Source organism: Dama dama, chromosome 2, assembly GCF_033118175.1.
Source record: "Dama dama isolate Ldn47 chromosome 2, ASM3311817v1, whole genome shotgun sequence".
Classification (NCBI taxonomy): Eukaryota; Metazoa; Chordata; class Mammalia; order Artiodactyla; family Cervidae; genus Dama; species Dama dama.
Window position 1 is genome coordinate 28,785,480 of NC_083682.1, and position 12,056 is coordinate 28,797,535.

General features: G+C 37.4%; 1 protein-coding gene across 2 annotated transcripts in view; it reads left to right on the forward strand.

The window, feature by feature from the left end:
- The window catches only part of GAS2 (growth arrest specific 2), a 168,315-nt gene that overhangs the window by 114,156 nt on the left and 42,103 nt on the right, over positions 1-12,056 (forward strand). The window contains exon 9 of one of the 2 annotated variants that reach the window (XM_061168014.1): positions 6,775-6,819. The exons of the other annotated variant lie outside the window; for it this stretch is intronic. Coding sequence (XP_061023997.1) covers positions 6,775-6,819 — 45 coding nt within the window. The remainder of the gene's footprint in view (positions 1-6,774; positions 6,820-12,056) is intronic. 2 annotated transcript variants of the gene reach the window in all.

Genomic DNA, 12,056 nt, shown 5'->3' on the forward strand with positions numbered 1-12,056 from the left:
TGTTCTAATCCATGATGAGAGAAACATGGCTGTTATTAGGGCATGAATATTTCCAGACTGAGTACCTTTCTTTGCCCAACTGCCTCAAAACTGAACACTAATTCAGGAAAAGCAAGCAAGAACACTTAAAATGTATTCAAACACCTTAAGATTTCTTTTTAATAATATCTTTGCTCCATTAAAGATACTCTCTTTTCTTTGTAATTTATTCATGTTCAAATAAGGCTGGACCAATAGGATATAATTTACACTTTGGTAACACATCTCTCAAAGGACTTTCAAATGTTAATGTCTTCTTAACCTCTTTCTTTCAGAGAAAAGTATATATCTTGGATGAATACAAAATAAACAAATAGTGATTGACCACAGCTATAAAAAAATCAGCTGAGTTAACCTTTCTGAGATTTATTCCTTGAGAATGAAAACCTTTAAACATAGAAAAATGTGAGCTAGACTGTTCATGATTGCACCCAGCACTACATTTGACACTAAATTGGAAAGCAAGAAAAAAAAATACAACTAGATATCTCTTAAAAGAATTGAAAGAGTAATATATCTGGGCCATTCTCTATATTCCTATTTAAGTTAGAGAAGTATATGAAGTGTGAAGAACAATAATAAATAAGAGCTCAAAACCAAAAACTCTTTTCCTTGAGAATTTGCCAATATTTGCCACTTAGCAGTGAGTAGATTTTTTTTTTTAATATTATGTCTACCTTTTAACTGAACTGATAAGCATTTTTACTTATCTCCAACTGGATCAGCAAAGTTTACCATGCCTTTAAGTCAATATATGTGTGACTCTATTTCACCTTGAATCATTTTCTTTTGCCATTCCACTACATCTAGAATAAATGGATACTATTTTTTACTAGCCACAAATAAAATTATTTAAGCTTACAAAAACATTGGAAAAGTAAACAGCTTCAATTGAGGAAATACACAGGACCTATGATTTTTGTTCCCACTTTCTGCATTGCTGTACCTTCCAGCCATTGAGATAAATTAATTGTACCAAATTAATCATGGATTCTTTTTTTTTTCCATTTATTTTTATTAGTTGGAGGCTAATTACTTTACAATATTGTAGTGGCTTTTGTCATACATTGACATGAATCAGCCATGGATTTACATGTATTCCCCATCCCGATCCCCCCTCCCACCTCCCTCTCCACCCGATCCCTCTGGGTCTTCCCAGTGCACCAGGCCCGAGCACTTGTCTCATGCATTCAACCTGGGCTGGTGATCTGTTTCACCCTAGATAATATACATGTTTCGATGCTGTTCTTTCAAAACATCCCACCCTCGCCTTCTCCCATAGAGTCCAAAAGTCTGTTCTGTACATCTGTGTCTCTTTTTCTGTTTTGCATATAGGGTTATCATTACCATCTTTCTAAATTCCATATATATGTGTTAGTATACTGTAATGGTCTCAGCCATTAAAAAGAATTCATTTGAATCAGTTCTAATGAGATGGATGAAACTGGAGCCCATTATACAGAGTGAAGTAAACCAGAAAGATATCATGGATTCTTTTATATATATATAGACAATAAGGAAAACAAGTATTAGGAAGTTAATTATTCCCCAAATGTCACACAGCTATAGGAGTTAAAATCTTTCTTTGAATTCAACATATCTGATTTCAGAGCCTGTGTTTTAAACTATATGCTATTCATTCTATTTCAGACTATCTAGTCTTTGGCATGTCAAGTTGTGAGTATTGCTGCTTAGCTTTCAACATCCACTGATAATTAATCTGTAGTTAATGTGTAGTTCCTAACTTGCTTGTTCCTTTGCTGCTATGGTTTGGTAAAGCAGGGAATTTAATAGCCAGTGCCTGTTAGAAGAGATTATCCAAGAAACAATCTTAGAAAACAATAATACCCTCCACACACACAAAAAAAAAATTCAGAAAAACCAGAATGGTTTTCACATTGTTCAACATAGTTATTGATTTTTTTTTCAATATATTGACCAGACTTGAAAGATCTTTCCCGAAAAATGATTTATTTGGTGAACGAACAAAGGGATATTCTCAATTTACTACAATTATATATTTCCATTTCCAGTTTGCTTTTATGTTATCAATATTAAATTCCATTAATTTTGTAATATATGAAAGGATTTTCTGACCATGACATGGTGGGTCAGAGAGATGAGATTGCCTTTTGTACCTTTTAGTATTTTTTAATAAAGGGTCTAAATTAGACTGTGACAAAGTACAATCTGAAATCATTTTCCCTAAACATAAGTTTTGATTAATTTTTTATAATACTTTTTCCTAATTGTGTTACTTGATGGAGGGTGCAGTGTTTCTTTTGTATGGTTTATAAAGTATTCTTGTGCTGTGTGCTATGCTAAATCACTCAGTTGTGTCTGACTCTTTGTGACTCTGTGGATCATAGCCCACCAGGCTCCTCTGTCCATGGGATTCTCCAGGCAGGACTACTGGAGTGGGTCACCGTGCCTTCCTCCAGGGGATCTTCCCAACCCAGGGATCAAACCCCTGCCTCCTAAGTCTCCTGCATTGGCATGTGGGTTCTTTACCACTAGCGCCACTTGGAAAGCCGAATTGTACTTACTTATACATTATGGCATATTTTCACTGGGGCTTCTCTGCTGGCTCAAAGAATGGTAAAGAATCTGCCTGCAATGCAGGAGACCCAAGTTCAGTCCCTGGCTTGCAAAGATTCCCTGGAGGAAGGCATGGAAACCCCTTCCAGTATTCTTGCCTGGAGAACCCCATGGGTGGAGAGGAGCCGGACAGGCTACAGTCCATGGGGTCCAGAGTCAGACACACAACCGAAGCAACTTAGCACACATATTTTTCATTACTACTTTTTGAAAAAAATCAGTGTGATTGTTAATTTATACATTTTCTTGATGTTGAAACTGCAGATAATAGATATTTAACAATTTTCCCAAGGTAATCCAGCTGATTAAGTGGCTGAACCAGGAATAAATTATATTGTATTTCTTTACATATTAAATTCCATATATTTAAACATCACTGCATTTTGGACTGTTTTGTTGACTATGAGGGCTACTCCATTTCTTCTAAGGGATTCTTGCCCACAGTAGTAGATAGAGTGGTCATCTGAGTTAAATTCACCCATCCCAGTCTGTTTTAGTTCACTGATTCCTAAAATGTCAGTGTTCACTCTTGCCATCTCCTGTGTGACTACTTCCAATTTGCCTTGATTCATGGACCTAACATTCCAGGTTTCTATGCAATATTGCTCTTTACAGAATCGGACTTTACTTCTATCACCAGTCACATCCACAACTGGGTGTTGTTTTTGCTTTCACTCCATCTCTTCATTCTTTCTGGACCTATTTCTCCACTCTTCTCCAGTAGCATATTGGGCACTTCCTGACCTGGGGAGTTCATCTTTCAGTGTCATACCTTTTTGCCTTTTAATACTGTTCATGGGGTTCTCAAGGCAAGAATAATGAAGTGGTTTACCATTCCCTTCTCTAGTGGGCCACGTTTTGTCAGAATGTTCCACCAATAGACAAATCTCAAAAATGAAAAATCTCAAAATCTCAAAAATGACAGAATGATCCCTGTTCGTTTTCAAGGCAAACCATTCAATATCACAGTAATCCAAGTCTGTGCCCCAAACAGTAATGCTGAAGAAGTTGAAGTTGAGTGGTTCTATGAAGACCTATAAGACCTTCTAGAACTAACACCCAAAAAAGATGTCCTCTTCATTATAGGGGACTGGAATGCAAAAGTAGGAAGTCAAGAGATACATGGACTAACAGGCAAATTTGGCCTTGGAATACAAAATGAAGCAGGTCAAAGGCTAACAGAGTTTTGCCAAGAGAACCCACTGGTCGTAGCAAATACACTCTTCCAACAACACAATAGGAGACTCTACACATGGACATCACCAGATGGTCAATACCAGAATCAGATTGATTATATTCTTTGCAGCCAAAGATGGAGAAGCTCTATACAGTCAGCAAAAATATGACCAGGATTTGACTGTGGCTCAGATCATGAACGCCTTATTGCCAAATTCAGACTTAAATTGAAGAAAGTAGGGAAAATCACTAGACCATTCAGGTATTCCCTGAATCAAATCCTTTATGATTATACAGTAGAAGTGACAGTAGGTTCAAGGGATTAGATCTGATAGACAGAGTCCCTGAAGAACTATGGACAGAGGATTGTGACATTGTACAGGAGGCAGTGACCAAGACCATCCCCAAGAAAAAGAAATGCAAAAAGGCAAAATGGTTGTCTGATGAGGCCTTAAAAATAGCTGAGAAAAGAAGAGAAGTGAAAGGCAAAGGAGAAAAGGAAAGATATACCCAATTGATTCACAGTTCTAAAGAATAGCAAGGAGAGATAAGAAAACCTCCCTCAGTGATCAGTGCAAAGAAATAGAGGAAAACAATAGAATGGGAAAGACTAGAGATCTGTTCAAGAAAATTAGAGATACCAAGGGAACATTTCATCTAAGAATGAGCACAGTAAAGCACAGAAATGTTTTGGACCTAGAAGAAGCAGAAGATATTAAGAAGAGGTGGCAAGAATACACAGAAGAGCTATACAAAAAAGATCTTTATGACCCAGATAACCACGATGGTGTGATCACTCACCTAGAACCAGACATCCTGGAATATGAAGTCAAGTGGGCCTTAGGAAGCATCACTACGAACAAAGCTAGTGGAGGTGATGGAATTCCAGTTGAGCTATTTCAAATCCTAAAAGATGATGCTGTGAAAGTGCTGCACTCAATATGCCAGCAAATTTGGAAGACTCAGCAGTGGCCACAGGACTGGAAAAGGTCAGCTTTCATTCCAGTCCCAAAGAAAGACAATGCTAAAGAATATTAAAACTACCACACAATTGCACTCATCTCACACACTACCAAAGTCAAGCTCAAAATTCTCTAAGCCAGGCTTCAACAGTATGTGAACCAAGAACTTCCAGATATTCAAGCTGGTTTTAGAAAAGGCAGAGAAACTGGAGATCAAATTGCCACCATCCGCTGGATCATTGAAAAAGCATGAGAGTTCCAGAAAAACATCTACTTCTACTTTATTGACTACGCCAAAGTCTTTGACTGTGTGGATCACAACAAACTGTGGACAGTTCTTAAAGATATTGGAATACCAGACCACCTGACCTGCCTCCTGAGAAATCTGTATGCAGGTCAAGAAGCAACAGTTAGAAACAGATATGGAACAACAGACTGGTTCCAAATTGAGAAAGGATTACTTCAAGGCTGTATATTGTTACCCTGCTTATTTAACTCATATGCAGAGTACATCATGTGAAATGCTGGGCTGGATGAAGCACAAGCTGGTATCAAGATTACTGGGAGAAATATCAATAACCTCAGATATGCAGATGACACCACCCTTATGGCAGAAAGTCAAGAAGAATTAAAGAGCCTCTTGATGAAAGTGAAAGAGGAGAGTGAAAAAAATGGCTTAAAACTCAACATTCAGAAAACAGATAATGGCATCTGGTCCCATCATTTCATGGCAAATAGATGGGGAAACAATGGAAATGGTGAGAGACTTTTTATTTTGTGGGGGTGGGGGGGGGCTCCAAAATCACTGCAGATGGTGATTGCAGCCATGAAATTAAAAGATGCTTGCTCCTTGGAAGAAAAGTTATGACCAACCTAGATGGTATATTAAAAAGCAGAGACATTACTTTACCAACAAAGGTGCACTAGTCAAAGTTATGGTTTTTCCAGTAGTCATATATGGATGTGAGAGTTGGACTATAAAGATAGCAGAGTGCTGAAGAATTGATGCCTTTGAACGTGGTGTTGGAGAAGACTCTTGAGAGTCCCTTGGACTTCAAGGAGATCCAGCCAGTCCATCCTACAGGAAATCAGTCCTGAATATTCCTTGGACTGATGCTGAAACTGAAACTCCAATACTTTGGCCACCTGATGTGAAGAACTGATTCATTGGAAAAGAGTCTGATGCTGGGAAAGACTGAAGGCAGGAGGAGAAGGGGATTACAGAGAGTGAGATGGTTGGATGGTATCATTGAATTAATGGACATGAGTTTGAGTAAGCTCTGGGAGTGGGTGATGGACAGGGATAACTGGCGTACTGCAGTCCATTGGGTCGCAAAGAGTCAAACACGAGTGAGTGACTGAATTGAACTGAACTGAAAATATCATGCAGTAAATTCCCCTTTGAAGTGTTTTTTAAATTTTTGGAATAAATGAAACTCTTTGTGTTTTCTTCTGTTTTTGATTTAAGAATCATTTCCCTTGCATTACATAATAATGTGAAATTGTAAAGTTTATACGATTTTTCTTTCTTCTTTTTGTAGTCTTACCAACAAGAACATTTCTTGGTTAGTTTACATGTTCTATGCTAATATAAATATGAATAACTTTTAAAATGAGTTTTGCAAAGTGAAAGTATATGAAACAATTTTACAGAAAGGGTGTCATGTTCTTAAATTATTGATGAGTCTCCTAGCAGCCAAAGAACAAACCTGTGAAATATCTGTCATTATAAATTGTGTATCATCCTTCCTTGCATCCTTGGCAAGGGCCTAGTTGCACAAACAGGATGCAGCCAGATTCATTAAGAAACATACTTTATAACTGTAGCTATCTTGAGTTTGCACTGAACATAGCATGGTAGCAATTTTACCATTACAACATTGACTATAATAAATTAGGACTCATTTATTTTGTGGTATCTTTTTCATAAATCAGTGAGTTAAGTTTCTACAGACTCAGTCATGATAGACCTTCTAATAGTTGACATTTTGCATTTCAGTTCCTCAGTAAATCATGGAATCTTGCTTGGTTCTGGACCCAGAAGGTACCTTCATCATCTAACTGTCAAGACTTTTACTGAAGAAATGTTACTGATTCATTTCAAATTTTTATTCACTAGAATGGTGTGTTCCACTTATAGTAGTAGTAACATTTTCATTTGAAGCTTGGTTGTATGTTGTTTAGGGTATATTCTCTCATTTCTTGCCATCTTGTTAGAGGTATACTAAGACTTTGAGGAGATTCCCTGTGTAGATTTGAGGAGGAACAAGATATAAGAATTTGGATTTAATATTAATGTTAGGATATGCAGTCAATTTGTTTTACTCTAATGAAAGTCCTAATATTGCCAAAAAAAAAAAAAAAATAAATCACAGTGAGTTATTTCAAGATATTTACCCCGTTTCCCTAAAAGAACACCAGCAAGAAATCACTACATTATATGACTTTTCTCCGAGCTGTAGCTTTCTCTTACTTTCATTTCCTTTTACATACCGACTTCTCTTGCCAACCTCTAATCCTCCTGCACTGTACTCACACCTTATCCTTCCAACACTCTTGGCTGTTATGGAGAAATGCCTTCTCCCTCACCCAGAGGTTTTATAATCTAGCTTGTATTACAGATATCACATTTTAGGGGGCTATAAACTCCGTGGAAAAATTATAATTATTTGAAATATCACCATGTAAAGGAGTTTCTCATGCTTTCTCTTTTTTAACTAGCTCTACAATTTTTTTTCATTTTCACAGAAACTGACACCTTAGTTAACAGTCTAACTTTCACTCTAAACATGGTCATTTGTTCATATTTTTCTTGAAACCCAGCCTCATAGAACATGTGGGGCAGAGACAATTGGATGGTACCTCCGAGGCCTCATTTGAAGGCAGGTAAAGGGCGGACCTGGGATTTCAAATTCTTTTCTAACTTTGGCATTAGGCATAAAGTCCCCAAGGACTCCATTCCAAACTGCAATACCCAGATAAATAGTAACACAGTAATTTGTCATCATCCATCAATATGTTAGCCATGATAATGTTACTCATCTGGTACTCTTCTTTTGATAATCGTGGTCTTTTGAAGTCCTCGATTAATAGAGAAATTATGAAAACATAAGGCACACAGAACCTGAGGAGTGTTGTTGGCCTGTCCCCCTGTGGCTAAAGTAGGTTTCAGCCTGCACAGAGGCACGTTGGACCACAATGTATATGTCGCAAAATTCTGTCCCCATGGTGATGTTTACAAAGTATCTTTCTACCTTCTCCTAATTTCCCTATCAATCTACAACCAACATGACAAGGAGCCAAAAGTGTTCTCAGAAGCCAAGAGAGGAATGAGCTCTTATCCAATCTTGGGTAGCTCATCTACTATATTTATTCAATATCTTATAACAAAAAGAAATCCCACAGTGAGCACTGGAGGAATTCCAAGGAAGCCTGAATTTTTAATTGACATACTGGCAGCAAGGATTGAGTGGGATCTTTCTTCATGTACAACATCCATAGATCTGATGGGTAACACACACACACATACATGTGTGTGCATGCGCACGCGCACACACACACACACACACACACACACACATATATATGGTAGAGATGAAATATTCTAAGGATAAAATGGAAGATAACCTTGAATAGTAAGTTACAGCCATAAAAACATCTAATTATGGGAGGGGAAATGAATGTTTCCCAAGGATAACTTTACTTTGAAACCCTGATGCTTAGGCAGAGAATCTGGGATGTATCCTTCAATTATAACTAAAGGACTTTCGACCAATCACCTTTCAGATAAACTGGGCATCTCCTGGTGAATATGTAACCATTGTGAGATTTCTAATCTGCATAAATACACTACCTACATACATTTTAAATTTCAAGAGAAGAAATATTAATATACTCACATGTCACACAGTTTTCTGAGTGGAAATATAATGGTGAAACCTTGAATAAATGCAAGAGGTCAAGTAAGTAGGGAAGTCAGAACAAGATGGCAGTATATTCACCGTTTAAGGAAGTCTCATAGAGAAAATAAAGACTGCATTTACATAACAATTTTCTCTACAGTTTCATGAAACCTTCTCTAGAGCCTGGTATATTTCAGTTGTGGAATCGAGAAACAGACTTGATGTCTGTTTTGGGGAAAAATTATTTCCTTACGTGTATCTCTTGTTGTTATAGTAAGAATTCAGCAAGGAACAGGAGACCAAAGGACCCCCAAAAATGGATAGTTCTAAACATTTATATTTTAAAATGTCTACCAATTCTCTGACTGTGTATGCCTTAGTTATCACTTAATGTGGATTATTAGGCCTTAAAACTTCCCTTGACTCTAGGATATGAAGAAATGTAAGAATAGTCATTATAACTTGAAAGTAAAGATTTTCTTTAATCTTGTCAAAAAAGATCACAGTTTGCATTTTCAGGTAACATTCATGTGCCTTTCTGCTGTTGAGACAGCATTTTATGAACTTCATATCTTCTTGTTTCAGTAGGGTCTTCATGGCTGTGACTATGTCTCCATAGCCAAAGCAAAGCAGACGTTGAAGGTAATCACTTAGATAGTTTAAGTAATGATTTAGTAATTTAAAAACTTAGGGGAAGACTTCTCCACATTGCTTTCACTGTGGACTCTTGGCCTCCCATCAAGTGAGGGAAGTTGAGCATCCAAAAGTGAATTTTGTACCTGTTGTTTTTCTGTTTTTCAGTGAGAGTTTTAAAATGCTGCTTCTCCTTTGGTGTTCCCATAACAGTTTATAAAAATGGCAACCTAGGCTTATGGTGGGTGGGTGGCAGGCAGTAACCTAGTAATTTTTGTCTTTTCTTAGTGCAGTTTCCTTGCTCCAGTGTGTTCGTTACTGAGCTTGTTATCAAAATTATTTGAAAGTATAAACCTGAGTTTAGTTTCTGTATGCAATGTCATTTTAGCCTTTGCTTGAAAATATTTAAAATAACGTACTTGTGGAATTAAAAATGAAATGTCATGTGATTTCAGAATATTTCCATTCTATTCCCATTGTACAAATTGCCTTTTGTGATTTAACACATGAACCCCATGGGTCTTTGCCAAATTTTGGCTCCTGACACCATAACCAACCTCCAGATGTATCAGCAGGGTTTTAACAAATACATGTGATTTATTAGTTTATTACAAGAAAAGTGACAGAGATAGAAGTGGAATAAGTCTCGAATTTGAAGCCCTGAGACTGTCAGTGTAGATATAAATATTGTCTCATTTTTAGTTTTTAAGTGTTAATAATTATGATACACAATAATAGCTTACTTGAGTAAGTCTTGTCAATTTCACATAAATAACTGTTACAAAAGTCCCATTTTGTCAATTTTTCTTTAAACAGGATGGATATGTCTTGAAACTACATTATGGAACTAGATTAGATCTCAAAAATATATTGTTAAATGCATTTATTGATTTGTGATTTATTTCTGCACTCATTCATCAAATACATGAATATGTGGTATATGCAAAAAGAACTTTTAGAAATCTCAAGGATATTGTTTGTCTGTAAGCTGTGTTTCTTTGTAAAGATCATGCTTAACTATTTAAGTAATTGGTCACACATTAGTGATAATTCTATCAATGACATATAACTTAATTGGTTATCCACATTAATAATTGGCAAGAAGGAGAAGGAAATGAATTTCCTTAGAGTCACTTCTAAAATCTCTTCAATGAATCTGAAAGTATTCTAGAATATCAGGGTGCATGATCATGTTGGGTGGTAGAAAGACAGCAGCCATGACTTTCCTTGGACCTGTTGAAAGTCATTGCGTAATGACTTGTGAAGCAAGTTAGTACTAAATATGAAACCTAAATTTGCTGCTCTGATCTGGCTATGATAGCCTTGACTACCATCTATCACCATAATCAATTGAACCACTCTTGCTTGCTGGATGTGAAGTTTCCCTTTTCATTCTTTATATGTCTTGAATAAGAAGATGCCTGACAAGTTTTCTCTGTGTTCTTTTCATGACTTAAATTGCCACACCTCTCTCTGCTTCTCTCTTAAAAAAACAAAACAATACCAAAAATTTTTCTTAACTGTTTTTCAAAAAGGCATGAGTACATCAGGAATGTAGTTATCTGATAACCCTCATCACGGTGCTTCCTATTTTAGGGTGCATCTCTATAGAAAATATTTCAAGTTGGTATGATTTCAGTAGGTGGTGTGGATTTTATAGGAGGTTTGTAAAGGAGCTCACAGGTTAGTTCTTTGGGAGGCAGTTTACATCTCTTTTTGGGAGTGTTAGAGCAGTACAGAATTCTCCTCTTTCCTTTTCTTTACCTTCCCATTTTCCCCTGGGAAGAGGAGTAGGGGAAGAAAGCAGACTTTGTCAAGTTTTGAGGGGTGGGTCCTCATCTTGGTCTTTCATTTTTCTTTCAATCTAAATACGAACATAGGATGATAACACTGATATTGTCTTAATCGAAGTGAAATGCACTATAATCAAGATCAAGACTTGCTCCCTAGAGTCACTGCTCAGAGACCCTCTAGTGCCCAAAGCAAACGTATGGAGCTGAGCTTTACATTTGGTAGGGACAACCCCTCTTGGGAGTTATCTGTCCTTTCACCCTCGAACACAGGAGGTTCTGAGAGAACAGGAAGAGCTTGCTAAGCTGTGACAAGCACAGTTTAGAAAGCTTGGACCCCAGGGCTGAAATCCCAGGAGGCTAACAGATGCCAAGCCCCTAGTTCTTCCTCCTCCTGGGTGCTGCAGTCGCTGCTTGAAGTCCCATTTTGCTCTCACACTATTCCCTGCAGAATCTCAGCCCTGTGGCCCTTCTGACTCTTGCTAGGGAGGCTTGCCAAGCTATTTTCCTTTCCGAGTCTCATCTGATTATTTTCCCAGTTTTCAGTTCTCTCTGCCTCATTCTGACGCCTTTCCACAGGTGGGACTTATGCTCTAGTCATCTTTGTTCTTTATAATTAATGCCATACCTTGATCTCAGTCTCAGATATCTATGCCACCTTCAAATCTTGCTGAGTCTGTACAGGCCTGGAGTTAGGCACCCGCTTTGGGACTTGTTTGGTGTAAATTATTGTTCTCTCTGAAGCAAAATCACCTTTCCTGCCTCCTATTATTGGCACTTCTTAGACTGATTTTCTTTACTCCCAAGATACCACGTTTTTGACCCTCTACCCACAGCAGATTACAAAAAATGTGGCAAGCATCATTTTAGGTTATGGCACTTGAATTTTAGCGATATCTGGATAACCAGAGCTAGTGAGGGAGGTACTGATGTGCTTGACATGCCTCCACCCAGTG